Source organism: Myodes glareolus, chromosome 7 (assembly GCF_982192425.1).
Source record: "Myodes glareolus chromosome 7, mMyoGla1.1, whole genome shotgun sequence".
Taxonomy (NCBI): domain Eukaryota; kingdom Metazoa; phylum Chordata; class Mammalia; order Rodentia; family Cricetidae; genus Myodes; species Myodes glareolus.
In genome coordinates, this window is record NC_142032.1 from 58,900,498 (window position 1) to 58,920,873 (window position 20,376).

At 51.1% G+C, this 20,376-nt stretch overlaps 1 protein-coding gene across 1 annotated transcript; it reads left to right on the forward strand.

The window, feature by feature from the left end:
- The first annotated feature begins 11,697 nt into the window (after window positions 1–11,697).
- Window positions 11,698–16,683, forward strand: Smim38 (small integral membrane protein 38). The gene is made up of 3 exons (XM_085693439.2): window positions 11,698–11,822; window positions 12,819–12,895; window positions 13,225–16,683. Exon 3 carries the CDS (start codon window positions 13,773–13,775, stop codon window positions 13,926–13,928), a length of 156 nt encoding a protein of 51 aa, XP_085549565.1. The 5' UTR covers window positions 11,698–11,822; window positions 12,819–12,895; window positions 13,225–13,772; the 3' UTR covers window positions 13,929–16,683.
- The last annotated feature ends 3,693 nt before the right edge of the window (window positions 16,684–20,376 follow it).

Below are 20,376 nucleotides of genomic sequence, written 5' to 3' on the forward strand. Positions count from 1 at the left end.
CCTGTTCCTGCCTGGGACCTCAGCAAGGGTGTGTGTGTGTGCGTGTGTGTCTGTGTGAGTGTGTGTGTGTCCATGCTGGGGGTTTTCCAGGACCACTGCTAGTCAGCTGACCACAGAGGATAGTGTGGCGGGGGAGCCAGCACATTTGGGTCATCTCTGTTCATGGACCTTAGACAAGACGGACTGGCTTTGTGTGAGTGACAGTGGACACCCGTGGTTGCAGAAATAGCAGCTGCAGGGGCCATACACAAGTGACAATCATCTCCCCAGGAATGTCCACACTGCCCGTCTTCATGGAGTCTCTTCTGGGTAGATCAAGTTCGGCTGGGTGGTAGAGCCGAGTTTTATACTGCAGGGGGTCACTTGAGCTTCCCCACCAGCAAGGAATCCCCAAGGCTCCCCAAAGTTTTCGCTGTCACCCCAAGTCAACCTCCTCTCCTGTGTCCAACTCTAGCCCAGATTCTGCTGGCCTCTCTCTTAGTTGTGAGAATGTCCAGTACCCGGGCCCTGAGTGTGCAGGGTTAAGTTCTCACCCACTCTCTAATGGCAAACACAGCTTGATGCATGGGAGGTCCTCAAAATCCTCTGTTGGAGTCTGTGTGCTGGGACCTTGAGCCTGCTCCTTCCCCTCCTTCCTTCCCGGCAGGTTCCTCTTCCCTGCTGCCTTTGCCGCTCCCTCTCCTTCCAGGGTGCTGGGCCTGAGCTCTCTACTCTGTCCAGGGAGAAGAGACTCATTGCATTTGGATTTGTTGTGGGTTCTAGGAATTAAGATGTATCAGGAAGCATCAGGGAAGAGCCTGAAGTGCTGGAGTAAATGTGTCTTCTGTGGGGCCTCATCCTTTGCAGAGGGAGGGAGGTGTGGATGCTGTTTTCCCAAGGCCAGTTACTTCATCTCTCTGGGCAGGGCTGGGAGAGTCATGTCATTTACAGATTGGGGGCAGTCAGCACAGCTGGCAGACACTGACCCTGCTTCAGTGTCCGGTGAGAGCCTTGCTGTCATTCAGTGTGATCATCTTAGTGTGGCCTTGGACTTTTGCAGGAGTCCTGTGAAGAGACAGCATAGACAACAGCAGGCTCTGGCCTGGATATAGCTGCCTGGGCCTTTAGGTTGCCTGCCCCAAGGGGCCCTTCATTTCTCTGGAGCAGTTCTACCCCATAGAAACATCATGTAGACATGGCAGGGGCTGCAGAGATATTTGGTGGTTAAGAGAATGCATTGCATGGCCACTCTTGCAGAGGACCAGAGTTCATTTCCCAGCACAGCTGGTGGCTCACAACTGTAACTCCAACCCAGTGGATGCAGTGCCTTCTTCTGGCCTCTGCAGGCACCTGTACTCATGCGCAAATTCACATAGATAACGCATGCATGTAATTTAAAAAAAAAAGTCAGTGTTGGAGGCTCACGCCTTTAATCCCAGCACTCAGGAGGCAGAGGCAGGTGGATCTCTGTGAGTTTGAGGCCAGCTCGATCTACACAGCGAGTTTCAGGTCAGGCAGACCCTGTCTCAAACAAACAAACAAATAGAAAAAAATAAAAAAAGAAAGTGTGAAGGCAAACTACATAAGAGGATGTGCCATTTTGAGTCAGCACCTTAAAGAAATTGGAGGAACAGATCAAATGGACTCTAACGGTGCCTGCTCATGATCAATACTCAAAGCTTGATTGTGCATTCTAATTCATCTTCATCAGAGAGTTGATCACACACAAAGGCTCCGCCTGTTGAACTTCTGATCTTGGTGCAGTTGTATTTAACAGTCTCATACCAGGCAGTGGTGACACACTCCTTTAACCTCAGTACTTGGGAGGCAGAAGCAGGGAATGTTCTGAGTTTGAGGCCAGCCTGGTCTACATAACGAGTTCCAGGACAGCCACTGCTACCTAGAAAAACCCTGTCTCAAAAGACCAAAGAATAAAACTAAACACAATTAAAAAAAAACCAACTCAGTCTTTAAACTTAATTGAAACAAAAATATATTTTATTTATTTATTTGCTTGTTATTTTTGTTTTGGGTTTTTTGAGACAGGGTTTCTTTGTGTATTGGTTGTCCTGGAACTCTATCTGCAGACCAGGCTGGCCTTGGAATTCACAGAGACCCTCCTGCCTCTGTCTCCTGAGTGCTGGGATTAAATGTGTGCGCACCACTACTGCCCAGCATTTTATTTAAGATTGAATTTATGTGTGTCTGTGTGTGGTTGTGCACACTTACATGTGAGGGTACCTTTAGAGGCCAGAAGAGGGCATCAGATCCTCAGGGCTGGAGTTACAGGATGTTGTGAGCTGCTTGCTGTGGGTGCGGGGAACAGAACTCCTTCTTGTTGAAACTTTTTCTCCTCCTTCTAATTTGTATGTAGCCCAGGATGGCCTAGAACTTGACATGTAGCTAAGGATGATCTTGAACATCTGGCCTTCCCTCCTGCCTCCACCTAACTCAGTGCTGAGATTCCAGCCTGGACCACCACACCTGGTATTATTAGGTGCTGGGGGATCAGATCCCAGACTTCGTGCATACTACAGCCACCCCCTAGTTCTGCCTCTGGTCTTAAAGTGACTCTTCTTCGACACTGGGTGCGTGGGTGATCCACACTGAGCTGCGCAGGGCTAAGCCCTGAAGAAGAACAGGGGAGACAGAGAGGGCTGTGTGGTTTCTCAGGGACCAGGCAGGGAGTCTGCCCTGGCCATTGGGACGCTGAGAAGAGCTCACTTTGGGTCTTGGCCCTTGGGCCTGGCAGCTGTTGGGGGCTGGATGCCTATGGTCCTGGGGTTGGCACAACAAAGGCTGGCGGCCAGCAGCAGGGTGCGTGGGTGTGCCGAGGGGCAGCATCCATCACTGCCAGCAGTCCTGTGACCCTGCCAAGTGGTGGTGGAAGTGGGCCCAGGTGCCAAGGTGCCTAGTAACTGGATTGCTATGTGAAAAATGACAGGGGTATCCACAGCCAAACCTCCGCCTTCATCTTGGGATTCTGGAGTCAGGCGGGTGGCGGCTGGAGCCAGGCTGTTTGTGCAGGGCGGCCTGTGGGAAGGTGCCCTGGAACAGGACAGATTACAGCCAAGGGTATTACCTGCTGGGCGCAGGGGCAAGGGAGAGGTTAACAACCCCAGACAACAGAAAGCACAGCTGCTGGCTCTCCTGGGCTTGAGGACGGTGGCTCTGGGCACAGAGGGTAGAGCCAGTACCTGCTGGGTGCCAGGCGATGGTGCCAGTTGCACAATTGGGGTGGCATTTCTAGGGCACACGGCTCTTGGTTCCAAGGTATTTTAGAGGCACGTGATAATGTTTTCTTTTTTGAATCAGAAGATTTTAAACTATGTAGCTTGGTTGGGAGCAGGCTTGCCCTGCATGCACATACCCCGGGATTCTGTCCCAGACCTGCATGGATCAGGCATGACGGTACACACCTGTCGTCCCAGTACTGGTGAGGTGGAGGCAGGAGGATCAGGAATTCATAGTCATGTCTCAAAAGTGAGGGTGTCATAAGGCTGTCCCACTCCCTGAGGGTGTTGATGTGGGTAAGGGACATTTTCTTCAGTGGTGTGGCTTCTGGTAGGTGGTCCAGGCACACACACACACATACACACACACACACACACACACACACAGAGACAGAGACAGAGACACAGAGAGAGAGAGAGACACAGAGAGAGAGAAAACAAAAATAGAAGGGAACTAGTTGGAAAGAGAAAGGGTAATAGTATACGCAGGAAGGTGGATACAAGGTGCCTGGGGTGAACATGGTCAAAATATATAACATATGAAAATGCCATAATGAAGGCCGTTATGTATAATTAATATATACTAATTCAAGACTGCTAGTTTTCAGACCTGTTCAAATGTTTATGCCGGATTTGGTGATGGCCCTGCAAAAATTCATGCCCACCCAGAAACTTCATAACTTGGAAAAAGGGTCTTGGTCGATGTAATTAGCGAGGCCACATGCAGTAAGGTGGGCCATGATCCAATGGCTCTGTCCCTTAGAAGAATGCCACAAGAAGAGACACAAAGCCACACAAGGCCTGTGATGTCACAGTGATGTGATCACAAGCCAAGAAGCCCCAGAGCTCCCAGGCCCTGGAAGAGGCAGGAAGGGCAGCCTCCAGGGCCTTCTGGGGAGAGCAGCCCTGCCTGTACCTTGAGCTTAGATGTGTGGCCACCCGATGCAAGCCATCTAGGCTAAGGTGCTGTCCTGGGCCGCCAGTCAGAGTGGAAGGGGAGCTTGCCTCTCTTCTAAGATGGATGTGATGCTCAACATTTAATTTATTATTCTTTTGTTGTTTGTTTGTTTGTTTTGTTCTGTTTTCTGAGACAGGGTTTCTCTGTGTATCTCTGGCTGTCCTGGATCTAGCTCTGTAGACCAGGCTGGCCTTGATCTCAGAGATCCAACCGCCTCTGCCTCTTGAGTGCCGGGAATAAAGCTATGTGCCACCAACAGTGGCTTTTTTTACTTTTAGATGATCTCACTGTGTGGTCCTGGATGTCCTGAAACTTGTTATGTAGACCAGGCTGTCCTTTAATTCAAAGATATGTGTGCTTCTGCCTCGTGCTGGAATTAAAAACATACTCTCACCCCCACCCTGCCAGCCCTATGCTGGGTGTGGTGTGAGGGAGGCTGTCCTCACTCAAGGGACTTTAGCACCTTGTTGGTGTAAGGGTGCAGGAAAGAGGTGAGCCTGGGTCAGAATCTCAGTTCTGGTTGGCTATGGACGCTCATGCCTGTATTATCAGCACTTGGGAGGGTGAGGCAGGAGGAATGCCTTGAGTTTGAGGCTAGCCTGGGATACAGAGTGAGTTCCAGGCTAGCCTGAGCTATGGAGCAAAATGAAGCATTCTTGGTTCTGGTTCCTGCTCTGCTGTTTCTTGGCCAAGTGACCTTGAGGGGGTCAAGACCTTTGTCGGCCTCTTTCACCAAATCTGTTAGATATGCCAACCCTGATTTCTGCTTTGAAGGTGCCCCTTGTTTCTGTGTCCCCTAGAATGTAGCTCGGAGCAGGGCTTTGGGGAGAGGAATGTGTCTCTGTTTCCATGTGTCTGTCACCCATTATCTCTGCCTCCACACATCTGTCACACATCAGCCTAGTTGACTGCTCTCTGTGCATCATAGCACAGGCCTCCAGCAGGGGAGCAGGGACATTGCAAAGGAGGGCACTCCTGCCCACAAAGAGCCCTCCCTGCACCAGTGATTCCAGAATTCCCTCCAGTTCAAGGTCTGCCCTGCTGATTTTTGTCCTCAAGGTCTGCTCAGCATGGCCGTCATCCTAAGCTGAACCCCAGGAAGCTATTCAGTTTTCTGGAAGTTCTTTCCCTGCTGGCCATGCGACAAGGCACCGTGAGAACCCAGCAAGCAGCAGGGCTAAGGGTTGTTCTGCGTGGATGTGGGTGGCTGGAAAGGTTCTCAGGCAGGGACCTCTCTATGGGTCACAGTCACTTGTCCTTCCATCTCAGGGCTATCAAGGAGGGGGCTGACACGTGTTCCTAGGAAAACATGCAAACACTGCCTGGGGAGGCACCCGGACCTATATCTCAGTACCTCCTGGGTGTTACCACATTCAGCCATAGGCAGAGACTGGGTACAGACTGGGTGTGGCTGACCCTCCTTTCAGGAGGAAGAAACTGAGGACCAGAGGCAGGGAGATTAGTGGGCCGGTAGTGTAGCCCGGGAGAACTGCTTTCGTCCCTGCTGGGCCCCACAATCCTGCCTCTAGGTGGAACCTGTGATCCCCAGGACAGGCCGCATTCCCAGAAAGCCCTGAGCTCTTGTTTTTCTGTTTGGCAGATCTGTCAGACAGAATTAGCCTGGAATACTGAGGGTCCTTTCATCAGTACAAAGAAGTGGGGGGCTCTCCATGTGCCACCCCAATGTTATCTGAAGTCCCTCTTGCAAACTCTTAGGCTTCTCCAGCTGTGGAGCAGTGTTCTTACTTGGGGTCAGGATCCCTTTAGACCCCAGACAGCACTTCTGACTCTCCCTGTCTCAGTTTCCCTACAGAGAAATGGGGAGCCCTAGCCTATTTCCTTACAAGTGGGCCCAGAGCTCCCTGGAGAGATGTTTGACTCTGTGGGCAGTTTCAGGGTTTCTTGGTGACCTAGGGCCACAGGAGGCTGGGAAAAAATCCTCAGATCATCCTGGGGATAGGTCAGTAAGAACTTGATCCCTCCAAGCCCCTCTGTGAGCAAAGTCCCCAATTTGTCCCTGCCTTCTGAACACAGGCTTCAGAACACAGGGGGCAGCCTTAGGGGCTTGAGGTAGACACTGAAATGGGCCAGGGTGGAAACTATTCTGGGTGACACCAGGCTACAGGGCTCCTTGGGGCCTCAGCTTCCTCATTCAAAGTAGCAAGGGCAGGACTGCTTAGGGACATGACTCAAGAGGCTCCAGCTTCCTAGCATCTTAGCCCAAGTTCAAGAATTGTGCTCTTTCCGACCCTTACCCTCATGTCAGTGATAAGAGGGTGGCCTTTGTGGGTGCAGACAGTCTGAGGTATAGTTAGCAGAAAGGAAAAATTGCATTTATTTATGTTTCCACGGTGCGATGCCATCGTACACAGAGTTCAATGACTCAGCTGTCACAGGGTAGCTTGTCACACAAGTTCCCTCATTCTGCCCCTGTGCTACCAAGCTATGTTCTGCCTATGTTCTGTCCCTATGGCTTTACCCGTTCTAGAACATTCTATCAATGTCTCCTGCAGAGGTAGACTTGTGCATTGCTCCCGTCACCTGCCACCAAGTGTTTACTGTCTACACCGGCAGTCTGTGTGCCTGTGACTTGCCTGTTGCTCAAGATCACATGAGCCTTGTGCCCGTTCCAGGCTGTGTGACTAGGAACAGAGCGGAACTCGGTTTCTCATCTCCCACGTAACCAACCATCGACTTGTATCCGGATGAGCGGCTGTGAGTAAAGTCACCGTGGACACTCGCGCCAGGTCTGTGTGGACCTGGCTGTGCTTTGTCTCATCCACTCTGGTGTTGGTCACATTTCTCCATGGCTGTGGCAGTATACCTAATGTAAGGGTTGTGGCACAGAGACCATGGCTCAGAGGCATTGTAGCCTCAGGGCGAGGCAAGAGCAGCTTCCTGGTGTGGTTCTTGCTCATCTTCCACGGTCAGCAGCGTCAGAGTGACCTCCTGTTCTTACCAAGTGAGCACTGTCACCTACCCCTAACAATGCAGACACAGACACCTGAAGTCCCTTAGGGTAGCAGAGATGAGGGTGCTGCTGAGGCAGTGACAGGAGTCTCTCTCTCTCTTCTCTCTCTTCTCTCTCTCTCATTTAAATGTTTCTAGAAACCCTTACATCTGAGGTCCTTTGGTGACAGTGACTCAATGGTTCGTCTCAATGGTGGCTACAGTGACCCAATGGTTCGTCTCAATGGTGGCTAGTCTTTTCTTTTTGTCGCCTTGGTTTTGCCTTTTGCAGAGCAATTGGGATTCTCACCTCCTCTGCCACCCCTCTGGGGACACAGAAAGGGCCCTTCACTCTTCATGAGGGCCTTTGGGCACAGTGGGTACGGGTACATACCCTAACAGCTGAGAAGGGAGAAACAGATGACAAGAGGGAGGGAAGAAGTGGGGGGTGGGGGAGTGGGGGTTAGGGGAGTGAGGGTTAGGGGAGTGGGAGCTGGAAGAGTGGGAAGAGGCTTGGAGCCTTCAAAGGAGGCAGGAGAAGAGGAGGAGAAGGAGGCAGAGGAGAAGGAGGGAGGAGGGGGAAAGGGGGAGCGAGGAGGCCCTGAGTCTTCAAAGGCTCCTCTAGAGAGGCACAAGCCACTCTGTCTCTTGAAAAAAAAAAAAAAAAAAAAAAAAAAAACGGTCCTGTCTGCATGTGAAAGCTAGTCTGGTTTCATTGATAAAAACAGGTATTGTTTTAGGATTGAATGTGTTAATGAGTCCCAGCACTTGCAGGGGGCGGAGGAGCACAGGCCCTTTCTCACTTCCTTACTGCCTCTCAAGGTGCAGTTAGATGGCCACCCCAAACCTGCCACCTCTAGCAGGCCTTAGGGTGGGGGGCGCTCCCTCCTAACCCTTAAGAGTGGTTGGCACTCCTGGCGTCTGCTGCCCAGATAAAGGCATGCGAGAGTCACACATGTCCCTAGACTTTTCAATGCCTTGCCTCCCCTTAGGGATAGTGTCCACTCTCTGCAGAAATATCCCTGAAAACATGACTTCATCTACACTTAGGTGCCATTGGTCCATTAGCACCTCTGATGTGGAGTTCCACGTGGGGCTCACTGTCCCTTCCCACTCTGGGACTGTCAGTTGAGACAAGAAATACCAAGGGAGGCCGTTAGGAATTCTGACAAGAGAGGCTGAATAAATTACGCTCCTTTGCACGCCCTAATCCGGTGTTGTGCTGGCTTCTGGGACATGGCTAATTTATTTGGAATTTCATTCTGGGCTGACAGCGGCCTGCAGGCTGTTTGATCACCAGGCAGAGTTACACACTGGCTTTCACTGGCTGCAAGACGGCCTCCTCGGGCTTTGCCTGCAGCGGCCTTTTCAGAGGGCTGCCCCTCCTCGGGACACAAGCCCCTCGCTGACCCCGCCCTCCACCTCCCCACTTGTCCCGCCAGCGGCGGCAGTGTTAATCTGCCTTTGTGGTGCAGGAAGAAAGATTTATTTTCTCCTGTCTGGGGGTCTCAAGCACTGAGGGGGCAATCCTCTTTGAAAAGCACGTTCTGTTGATTTCAGGGGCTGGACTTTTTTCTTTTTCTTTTTTTCAAGACAGGGTCTCATGTAGCTTAGAATGCCAATTTACTAGGTAGCCTCGGTTGGTCTCGAACTCCTGATTCTCCTGCCTCAGCCTCCCTGCTGCTGACTTTATAGATGTGCACTGCTACCATGCCTGTCCCTGCCTCCATTCATGTATATATGTGTGCGTGTAGTGTTTGCATGTGTGTGTGTGTGTGTGTGTGTGTGTGTGTGTGTGTGTGTGTGTAGGTTTGCATGTGTGGGCACGTGAATGTGTATATATGTGTGTGTAGAGTTTTGCATGAGTGTACGTTTATGTGTGTATGTGGAGGATCATCTCTGTCCCTCTTCTTTATCTTATTCAATGAGGCAGGTCCTTCAGTCAAACTGAGCTCAAACTACAGGGCTAGGGGTTTGCCTTCCAAGCTGGAGGTGCGTGCAGACTGCCATACCCACCCTACAGTATACCTCCTGCTTGTGAGGCAGGTGCCTTAGCCGCTCAGCCAGATCCTTTTGTTTTTCAATACTGGGTCCTGTTTGATGCTGTAGCTCACATTGGCCTTGAACTTGAGCCCTTGTTTTATAGCTGCACATGCACTACCAGGCCCCCTGCGACTGCGTGTTTGGGGGTAGGGTTCTCAGGGAAGAAGTGGGCTGACTACAGACTTTCTTTGAGAGTATCCCCAGGGTTACCGAGGCTTCCTCACCCTTTGGAGCTCCTTCTTGGCAGAAGTAACTGACCGTTACTTTTGTAATCCCTATACTTCTGTAAGGTATGTGCTCTTTTTCCCTCTTTCTCATTCTTACTCTCTCAGTCTCTGTCAGCATGAGTGTCTGATTTTTGTAAAAAGATAAAGGTAACCATTGGGGGTTGGGACGATGACTCAACCGTTGAGAGCCTTGGCTGCTCTTGCAGAGATCCTGAGTTCAGTTTCTAGCTCCATTTGGTGGCTCACAACTGTTTGTAACTCCAGTTTCGGGAGGACTGACACAGTCTTCTGGACATTGTGGACACTGTTCACATGCGATGCACAGACACACATGCAGACAAAACACCCATGATTACAGTACAGAAATAAATGTTCAGAACAAATGGAAGTGCTAGGTATTGTGTCGCAGACCTTTAATCCCAGCACTGGGGGTGGGGGTGGGGGTTAGGACTGGAGGATCTCCGTGAGTTTGAGGCCAGCCTGGTCTACAGAGTAAGTTTCAGGACAGCCAGGGTTACATAGAGAAACCCCGTCTGGAATAACCAAAGAAGAAAGAGAGGAGGAGGAGGAGAAGAAATAAAAGTAACAATTGTTACTAAGGCTGAGGAGTCTTCTTACTCTTTGCACTTCTTAGCTGGAGGCTATACAGTTTTGGCAGAATCTGATCTAAGAAGTGTGAATTTCCTGTAACTTGTCCTAGAGACCCCAGCCCATGTGGCACCAGGGGACCCGGGAGAGCTCCTGATAGAGAAACACCAGAGAGTTTAGAGACTGTGAGTGCCCGGAGGAAAAGGAAAAGCCACTCTGGACTGGGCAGAGCTGGCCATACAAGCACCATCCCTAGCACCTGAGAAAAAGTCAAGTATGGTGACAGACTCTGAGACCCCAGCACTGGGGAGGTGGAGACCGGCAGATCACTGCTCCAGATTAGAGAAGGATCTTATCTCAAAGAGAAAAAAAAAAAAAGTGGCTGGTGTCTGAAGCTGAGGTTGACTTCTGGCCTTCACACACACACACACACACATACACACACTCACACACTCACACACTCACATGATGCCCCCCCCCCGCCCAGCACTATAAACCAATCAGAAGCAGGTGTGCACCTTGACTATGCCTCTGCGACAAGGTCGAGTCCATGCAGTCCAGTGGGGCCTTAGTGATGTCCGGGTGCGCCACCCCTGTGAAGCATGTCCAGTACCGTGTTGCCTGCCACCAGAAATGGTGGCTGTGCACTTTATGAACAAGGAAGTGACACCTGGACACAGACCTGCTTGCTGAGGGCTCTGAGCAGGCACTTGAGTGGGTCCTTGGGCTCATTCCCAGCACTGTCACCAGTAGGGACAACAGACCCCCAGTGTAACCAGGCTTCCATTGGAAAGAGCTGCCCCCTCCCAAGCTTTTCACCCTGCCCTTCCCCACCAGCCTGGGTTTTTACTTGATAAACACCAGGGAATAGTGAACAAGAAACCTGTCCCTTGTCACTTCAGTGCTTGAACATAGGTGTAGGAAGTCACCATGGACCAATCCTTCAAGACTCAAAGCTAACCAGAGTCTCCAGATCTGGCCTCCGTGACAGTGACAGAAGCCTCCATGGCTCAGCTCTGAATAGCATAGCAGACACTATTTGTGTCTCTGGGTTTGTCATGTTGCCTTGGGCCATGACCTATCGCAAGTGGTTCAGGATGTGATGGGCCAAGAGGAAGTCAGGAAGCAGGAGGATGGGGATGGCAGAAGCCATGAAAGGATTGACTCTGGGCACAAGCCCCTTTCCTCAATGGCAGGATGTTCTAGTGGCTGTGTACCATTTAGTTAGCCCAGGGGACCCAGGGCTCATCCATTGCATGGTCAAGGTCTGCCTAGGGGACAGCTCCTTAGCTCCTGTAATGAGGCTGGGGGGCCCTAAAGTACCAGGAAGAACACAGACCATGTCACCATTGCTGACAGTTGTGGGTGACTCAGAGTCTCTTTTGCCACAGTGGGGGCACCCAAGTGTCTTCGAGGCCGAGGAGCTGTATCTGTGCTGTTTCTATCCATTTCATGGCTTTTCCTGTGCCTCCTCCATCCTGAGGCCCAGCACCCCCACCCACATCCTCTCTTAGGAGCAGCGTGGTGTTGTCCAGGGGAGGAGGGCCACACACTTCCTCCCTTGAAGGATACTCAGACCTTGTGCTTGCTGACTCTTGGAGGCAATGAACAGGAGAGGTCAGGCCTCCTTGACCCCACAGTCTCCTGTGTCTAGGTGCCACGTGACCTGGGACAATATTGACTTTGCCTATCTGATGGTATGCTTGACAAACACAGAATTTTGTTCGGGGCCACCTTGGCTCCACCAGTCTGGTGGGGCTTGAGCTGGTGGCCATGCTCAGTGCACACAGCTCTGGCTTTCAAGAAAGCAGAAAGCCAGCCTTACCTGGAGATGTGGCCTCACAGGTGAGTGAGCGGCTGGCTGAGCGGAGCCCTTGGCTTCCTCCCTTCCCAAGAGCACGGTGGTATCCATCTGGGGACCATCGCCCCAGATTCACGTAGGTTTCTTTATTAAGTGACAGGATCTTCCAGGACATTCCAGAAACCCTTGGCAAGCAAATACTTGGGCCTGGCTTCGAATTTCTAGGCCCTCATTTACATTTGGAGTGAGAAAAATAAACCTGGAACTTGTTCTGAGAGTATTGTCCCCAGAGTGCTGGGTTGGGTGGCCTGGCAGGATGCCCCGTAAGTTGCAGAGCGGGAGATAGTCTCGGTGAGTCCAGGGATGTACTGGCTGCCGGATGAGAGGTGGAGGGTGGACACCGGTAACTTAAGTGCATCTGGCACACTTCAGGTCAGTGTTGTGAAACCCACAGATTGTCACCACCCTCGTTCTCCACTTCCTACCCTCAGGTATGACTCCTGCCAGTCCTTTGTGTTTGCATTATTAGGAACCTTCTAGAAAGGCTGTACAGGCTGAATACTCACATTGCCACGGAGGCGAGTTCAGGGAGAGGTGACAGGTGATGGAGTACACAGGCTCTCCTTGTGGAAGGGCCACCTGGCATCTCTCTTGGCTTGTTGGACTGGCTCCTGGGGAGACAGCTTGGGTTGGAAGTTCAGTACCCTGTGGCTCAATACTCTGACCCTCATTCCCTGCACAATGCGGTGATGCCCTCCTTTGTGGGACACAAGTTGGTATTAGGGGTAGGAGACAGCAAGCCAGCTGTCTCTCACCCAAGGAGACTTGGTTATCAGGGGCCAGAGTGGACTATGGCGGGAGGACAGGGTTTGTGTGTATGTGTGTGTGGGGGCACACCTGTATGTAACGAGCAGACATGTGCGTGGCAGACAGACATAATTGGACAGGTGCTGTTTTTCTGGAAAATTCTGGAGGTGCATCTCCAGGGTGTCTGCTCTGCACTGCTGAGCCCATTAAGGTATACTGTCTTTGTCTTTCAGATCAGGGGGCTCTGACCTCATTTCCCAGCAAGGAGCCTGAGTTCTAAGGGAGCAAGCATCCTCTCTACCACCACTCAGTGAGTCCCAGGCTAATCGGCCTGCAGGCTTGTGTGAGGCGGCTGGGGGTGCCGGTAGGGGTTCCTTCTCAGAGACCTCTTGTGGGGCTGGAGCGGGTGGTGTTCAGCCCACCTCCAGAGGCTGCCCCGGAGGGAAGAGATTACCCCTCCTCCCAGGTTCCAGACCCTTTCTGGGGCGGTCTGTGTTGACCACCCCCATGCTGCCACAGGCTGGAGCTGCCTTGGGGACTCTGCGCACAGCCTGTGTGCTAATTGAGCCATGTCTGGGGTCACCTCTGGGCTCCAGCCGACTGTTTCCCCTCTCTGTGCCTCTCTCCTCTTTTCAATAGTACAGTCTCCCTGCCGCCCTCCCTGCTGGGCCGGGCCTCCCTGCAAGCCTCGTGGCCCCCGCTCGGTGCGGGCCTGCTGCTGCTGCTGCACAGCCCGCCCAGCCTTGGACTGCGCCGGCCTCCAGAAGTGATAGCTAATTGGGGAGAGAAAGAGCCCGATTGTCTGCGGCAGCCGGAAAGGCCCGGAGGAGGCGGCTGCTTCGCCCTGCAGCTGCCACCGCCGGAGATGTTTGGGGATTACGTCAGCCTGGCGGGCAGGGGCCGCGGGGACAGCGCGGGAGGCGGGCTCCCGCAGGCCTCCCGCCGCCAGGGCCTCTGGACAATGCTGCCATTGTCGGTGCACGGAGTGCTTAGCTCCCCATGAATGGTGCACGGGCCTCTTGACCAAGGAGGCCGCCTGTAGCCCCAACTGTCCCCTCACAGGCAGGGAGGCCCTGTGCGGTGGGAAGGACTGTTTGTGGACTGCACCGGTCTGTCCCTCAGAAGGGGCCACCGGCAGGAAAAGCAGAACTGAGCTCAGGCCCCAGAGAGGTTGCTGTTGCTCCAGCATGGCTTCCTGGCTTGGGGACACCGTTGGCCCTGACCCACTCATGGTGCTCCTGGTTATCATCCTCCTGGTGCGCTTCATTCTGTGGTCCTGTCTGGGGACCTATATGGACTACAGGCTGGCCCGGCGTTATCCTGACAAACCCAAGGAAGAGTAAGCAGTGAGGACCAGTGGAGACCAACCCAGGAGGTTTTTTACTGTGACTGTATCATCCCTCTGTCCATTGGGCACCACAGATGCCTTTGTGCAGGACACCTTTGCTCCCCTGCCACGCCTCTCCAGCGCTGCACCCATGAGCTCTTCAGCTTGGGTTAACCTCCCTAGTCCTTCACTAGCCTGGCAGGGATACAATACTTAGTCCTACCCACTGTGCAGAAACCCTGCACAGAAGAAACAGCAGGGTCAGAGAGGCCCCAGAAGCTCTTAGATTAGTGAGAATTGTCCCACTTGGGCTGTCAAAGCAACCCTTCTTACCAGGTTCTCGCCCCCATGGCAGTGTGTGCCCCAGGAAATGCCTGGCCTTTCCCTAGCGCTACTTTTTTTTAAAATAAGAGCCAGGGTTGTGTGGGAGGCCATGGGGACAACCATGGCCATTGCTCCCAAGGCCAGCGCTGTCTGGAACTTCTGCTGCCCCAACCAGTCACTGGATGCAGGCAGAGAGCTGCCTCAGTTTCCCAGAGCAGAGCTTAGTGACATGTCTCGAGATGGCCTCATGAGATGGAATTGAAGCCTCCTTGGCCCCGAAACAACTCCTTTCCTACCCTGGTTTGTCCCAAGAATGAACCTACAGAAATGGTGATGCAGCTTTCGTGAGACTATGCTGGTTTTAAAGCTCAAAGTCCTTCACTCTAGGAAGCCCAGGGGGCCTTGGAGAGAGGCATTCCCAGTTCACACACGTGTTAATACGTGTTTCCCATGTGTGCGAGAGACCCAAGGCTGTGAGAAGACAGGAGATGGGGGGGGGGTCTGCCAGCCTTATGCGACTCCCCAGTTCAGTGGTGGTAGTCAGTGATCCCCTGTTTTCTCCTTGAGCCAGATCGCATAGCATGGTGTCTGTGCTCAGCGCTTGAGGCTGCAGCGTGGCAATTCTGCGACTTGGCAAGGACTAACTTTGGTTTTGCCCTCTTTAGCGCAGGTTTAGGGCTTCGTTGCTGCAGGAAGGCTGCAGCTGCTCTGGGGACTTCGTGTGGCGTCCATGTACAGAGAGATAGTACACCAGAGATGGGGAGCAGTGCTCTCGGGAAGCCTGAGTTTTGCATCTCATAATCCAGAATGATGTCATAGTGTCTTAGCCTCCTGATGGTTGCTGCTGTATGATGGAAGCAACATGAGGACTCAGCTCACAGCTCCAGATGAGCCCATCATGGCTGAAACGTCACTGGGAGGAGCAAGAGGCAGTCAACTCCCATTATGCCTGAAGTTGGAAGTGAACAAGCAGCACATGTCCCTCATGGCCTCTCCACTGGCCTGGGCCACTCATTTCAGTGATGGCCTTTTTGAGGACTGGTTTGGGTATTTGGGTGTCTCTGTGGCCCCCTTGGGCACAGGCTTTGTCTTTATCTGAACATTAGGATGGCAGACACATCAAAAGCAGATGTCTTCCTTGGGTTTCTTGGGGCTTCTCAAAAATGTCTCAGTGTGCTTAGTGTCTGGGCACATGCTTGGGAGGGAAAGGCAGAAAGATCAGAAGTTCAAGGTCATCCTCAGCTACATAGTGAGTTCATACTAGCTGGGCTATATAAGATCTGTCTCAAAATGAAAAATAAACAAAACCAGATCCATCCTGGTGGGTGGCCCCACAGTGGGTGAGGGACAAACAGAATTATGCGAATAGAACTTTAGTGGAAAGTTTTATTGGCGATAGGGAAGGGAGAGAGGAGAAGAAAAGAGAAAGAGAGAAACAGAGGGGGAGAGAAAGAGAAGTCCTGGAAAGGTCCTGCCTGCCCCTTCAGAAGAGCAGCAGGAAAGAGAGTAGAAGTAGGTGGGGCTTGTCTCTTAAAGGGACAGGGTAAGCCAGGTGGTGGTAACGGTGGCTGCTGCAGCGCACATCTTTAATCCCAGCACTCGGGAGGCAGAGACAGGCAGATCTCTGTGAGTTTGAGGCCAGCCTGGTCTACAGAGTGAGTTCCACGACAGACTCCAAAGCAACACAGAGAAACCTTGTCTCAGAAAACAAAAGAACAAACAAATAAACAAACAAAAAACCCAAGTGACAGGGTGCTGTCTGCCATGCATGCGGGCATGATGCAGGGCATGCATGACACACTGTGAATGTTCCCAAGGGGCTGGGCCAAGGTGTTCCTGGATACTAGCACCCATCCCCTGAAAAGGTTCCAGCGAGAACGGTCCCAGAAGAGACAGATGTGCCCCTCTGCTCATGACTGGTAGTCCTGATACCGGCAGTAGTCACGCAGAGGGCAGTGAATGGTTGGAAATGACAGCGGGTGTGGGGGATTTTGTTACTGAACACAGAGTGGTTCTTGGACTCTGTGTATTAGATTCCTTGTCCCTCCTATGCTTGGCACCTGAATTTGAGGCAGGATCTTGAATGAGATGACCAAGGTAAATGAGGTCACATGATCCCTAACCACAGTAACTGGTGCTCTCAGATGAAGAAGAGAGACATTAGGACACATGTAGAGGGCTGCAGCCACATTCTCCATTACAAGATGGCGCTGACATCCAGTTTCACCGCCAGATGAGCGCACAGGTGCGCGGTAACTTTCCACTGAGTCCCTGCCTACTCCCGAGGCGTCATCTGGGATAATGGACAGTTGACCTATCCAAGAGTGACACGTTCGAAGCAAGGACTGTTTTCCTATATAAGGGATGGGTTCCTTCATATCTGGGTCTCCGTCATGTTGGCTGATGCTCGCTCTCCCAAGGGGCATTAAAGCTTTTCTGCAGAAGGATCCTGTGTCCCGCGTGGTTCTTGCTGGCAAGACGGGGCGTGGGACAGACACAGCCTGTGTCAAATGTGGTCTGCAAGTCACGGAGAGAGACCTCGGGAGAAGCCAGCCCTGTGACACTTCTACCGTGGACTTCTGGCCTTCAGCACGTGAGGTAATGCAACCTGCAGCTTAAGCCTCTCACCTGTGGTGCTCTGAACGGACTAATAGAGGAACAATGGAGTCATTAACCCAACAAAGAGTGTGCCCAGTCCAGGGTCTCCCAACTCAGCACAGCACTGAACCACAGCTGCCTTGGGTCTGGGAGTCATAGACAGTGGGCAGAAAGTCCTGGAAACAGAAAGTAGTACCTGTAGGTGCATATCACTATGGACCACTAAAAATGTGGCCAGTACAAACTTTGATGCATGGTGAGTGTGACCGCAAAGGCAACATATCTAAAATGTCTTCGTGTGGGCTTGCAGGAAAATGGTGGCAGTTTTGGACACATTGCAATAAAATACAAAAAAGTTAATTTTCCTGCTTCTTTTAGTGAGTTTTCATGTGATTACCAGAAAAATTAGCTGGATGTTTGCAGTTTGCATGTTTGTTTATAATGGACAATTGTGTTTGGAGAATGGTCTACAGTAGCCATAGTTTCTGTTTTGAATGAGTTTCTTAAGGAAGGGAGGGAGGGAGAGAGAGAGGGAGGAAGGGAGGGAGGGAGGGAGGGAGGAGAGGGGACAAACATCAAATCAGTACTGCTGACTGGGGAAGTCCCAACTAGGCCACCTGCTGGAGTCCCCTGTGAAGAGCCCCAGCACAGTAGGTGTCCCCTCAGGTGAGGCTTTCAGTAGAAGACCACATAGCAGCAGGTGAGGAGGTCATCAGGTCAGGCCCGTGAGTCATCCAGCAGAAATCCCCAGGCTGGGGAGCTTTTCACATCCTGGGATAAACAACAGCCACTTCTGTTGGGAATGGCCACCTTCCAGCTGCTCTCAAGGGCTCCAAGTCTTTACTTTTGGGTTGTTTTGCTGTTCATGTCTCTCCAGGTCACAGAGTTGGTGGGGGGCAGTCCATCCCCAGACCGCAGAGGACACTCTAAGACAAACATGGGTCTGAAATGGGGAACCTTTCAAAGAACTCAAGCTACGTACAATTTACTAATATAATGTCCACTACAGGCCCCCACAGTGTGTACAGTGGTAGGAACCCATGCACAGCGTGTAACAGGAACACAGAGAGGAGCACTGTGAGTTCCAGGACAGCCATGGCTACATAAAGAAACCCTGTCTTGAAAAAATAAAGTCCAGGACTTGCCTAGGGATGGTGCCGCCTACATTCTCACTTCAATAGACCTAATTGAGACATGCCCTCACAGATATGACCAGAGGTTTGTTTCCATGGTGATTCTAGATTCTGTCAAGTTTACAATCAATATTAATTATCATAAGTCTACTCCTTGTCAACTTGATACTCAAATGTATGACTTTCAACCATGCCTCCACCACACTGTCCCCATGGGCTCACAAGCATCTCTTAATGCAAATGCAATAGTCCAGTTTCAAATGTCCCATCCTCTTTAATAGATATTCTTTTTTTTTTTTCTGAGACAAGTTTTCTCTGTGTAGTTTTGGAGCCTGTTCTGGCACTTGCTCTGTAGACTAGGCTGGCCTCAAGCTCACGGAGATCCACCTGTCTCTGCCTCCCAAGTGCTGGGATTAAAGGCATGTGCCACCACTCCTGGCTTAGATGATCTTTAACAGTTCCAAGTTTAAGTACCAAGTCTTAAACTGAGGCTATGCCTTCATTCTGAGCCCTATAACGTTCAACCAAGTAACATCCTTCTAGCACACAATGACATAAGGTAAACATTCCTACCCTGGAAAGGAAGGATTGAGGAACAGAAGGAAGACCAGACATCTCCAACATTCTGGGGTCTCCACTGAAACAGGCTTCACTTTCACGGCTTCATGCAGTGGCCTTTTGGGGCCTTGTTGAGGGACTCCAACCTTGCCACACATTGCCTTGCATAGTGACTCTCTGGAACTATGACGCAAGACTCGATGACCTCTTCAATCTCGTATCTTTCAATCCTGCAAGACAGTGTCATGTCGCTGCTGCTGCTAAGTCCCTCTGCTATCTTAGGATGGAGCCTGGCCATTACTGGCCTTTGTGTGGCAGACCTTGGGAAACAGGTCCTTTGTGCATGGGGTTTTGAGCAGGGGAACCCCTCACTGACTTTCTCAGTCTCTGCAGTCTCTTTCCCTTCAGCTGCATTTGCATTTTCACAGGTTGGAGTCTTACCCTCAGGTCATCTTTCCTGCTTTCCTAGTAATATATGCAATGTTGCAGAACATTTGCCTAAATATGTAAAGTTGTGTTGCATTTGTTTAATTAGGTAAATATGTGTTGCTGTTTTACCTTGCCTGCTTAAAGCACCTAATTGGTCTAATAAAAAGCTGAATGGCCAATAGCGAGGGAGGAGATCGAGGTGGGCATGGAGAGTAAATAAGAAAAAGAATTTAGGCTGGGGGAAGAAAGGAAAAGAAATGCCAGAGTGTTGCAAGGAGAGGGCTGTTTGTTTATCCCAGCCTCCCAGATAGCTTAGCCCCAAAATAACCACACAGAAACTGTAGTCATTAAGTCACTGCTTGGCCCATTAGTTCTAGTTTCTTATTGGCTAATTCTTACATCTTAGTTCAACCTATTTCTATTAATCTGTGTATTGCCATGTGACAGTGGCTTACCAGGTGAAATTCCCAGCGTCTGTCTTCAGCAGATCCATGGCAACTCTGTCTCACTCTGCTTTCTTCCTCTCAGAATTCAGTTCTGCCCTATCAGGCCAAGGCAGTTTCTTTATTCATTAACCAATACAAGCAACACACAGAAGGGACTCCCACAGCACCAGGGAGATGCCAGGGACCAGCCAGGAGGACACAGAGGAAGCAGCAAAGAAGGACATACAGAATGAAAGAAAGGTAAAAAGCCCCAAGCAAAACGTAGATGAATAGAATGGTTAAATTAAGTTAAAAGAGCTAGTGGGACAAGCCTAGGCTAAAGCCAAGCATTCATAATTAATAAATCTCCGTGTTTTTATTTGGGAGCTTGTTGGCAGCCCAAAGAAAGTTTCATCTACAGCATAACGCTTCTCTTTAATGGTGCTAATCTCTTTAACTATCACAGTTGCTTTCCAGACAACCTTGTCTGTAACCTGAACTGTGGCTGCAATCTTTTCCTCACCAATCTGTATATTTTCCCATCTTATGGCTTTGCTTGTTGCTCTCTCACTGTTGATCTGGATAAGAGCAGTGAACAGTAACCATGCCACAGCCTGAATGCTATCCTGTCTAGAGATTTCTTCCACTAAACTTATTAGTGCATTATTTTTTAATTAAACCTGACACGTTTTCAGGACATGGGAAGAATGCAGTTAGATATCAGACTGATGGCCCCTCCTCCAGTTCCTTATAGAGTTCCCTCTCAAACCTCAAAGCTGAACCGGCAGTGCTTGCATTTCTCTTGGCATTCTGGTCTTCCGAGGTCCCATCAATCTGGCTGATAAAGTCCTACTGTAGCATTCTAGGGTTTTTATAGCTCGAAGTTTCAATTTCTCCCTCATACCTCCTGCAATCCAGTTCCAAGAGACCAAAAACCATATGCCAGGCTTGTCACAGTAGTGACCCCACTCCTGGTACCAATTTTCTGATTACTTTT

What these genes read in the sequence shown, in the direction of transcription:
- Smim38 (XM_085693439.2), top strand. Translation starts at nt 13,773, where the DNA reads ATGGCTTCCTGGCTTGGGGACACCGTTGGCCCTGACCCACTCATGGTG.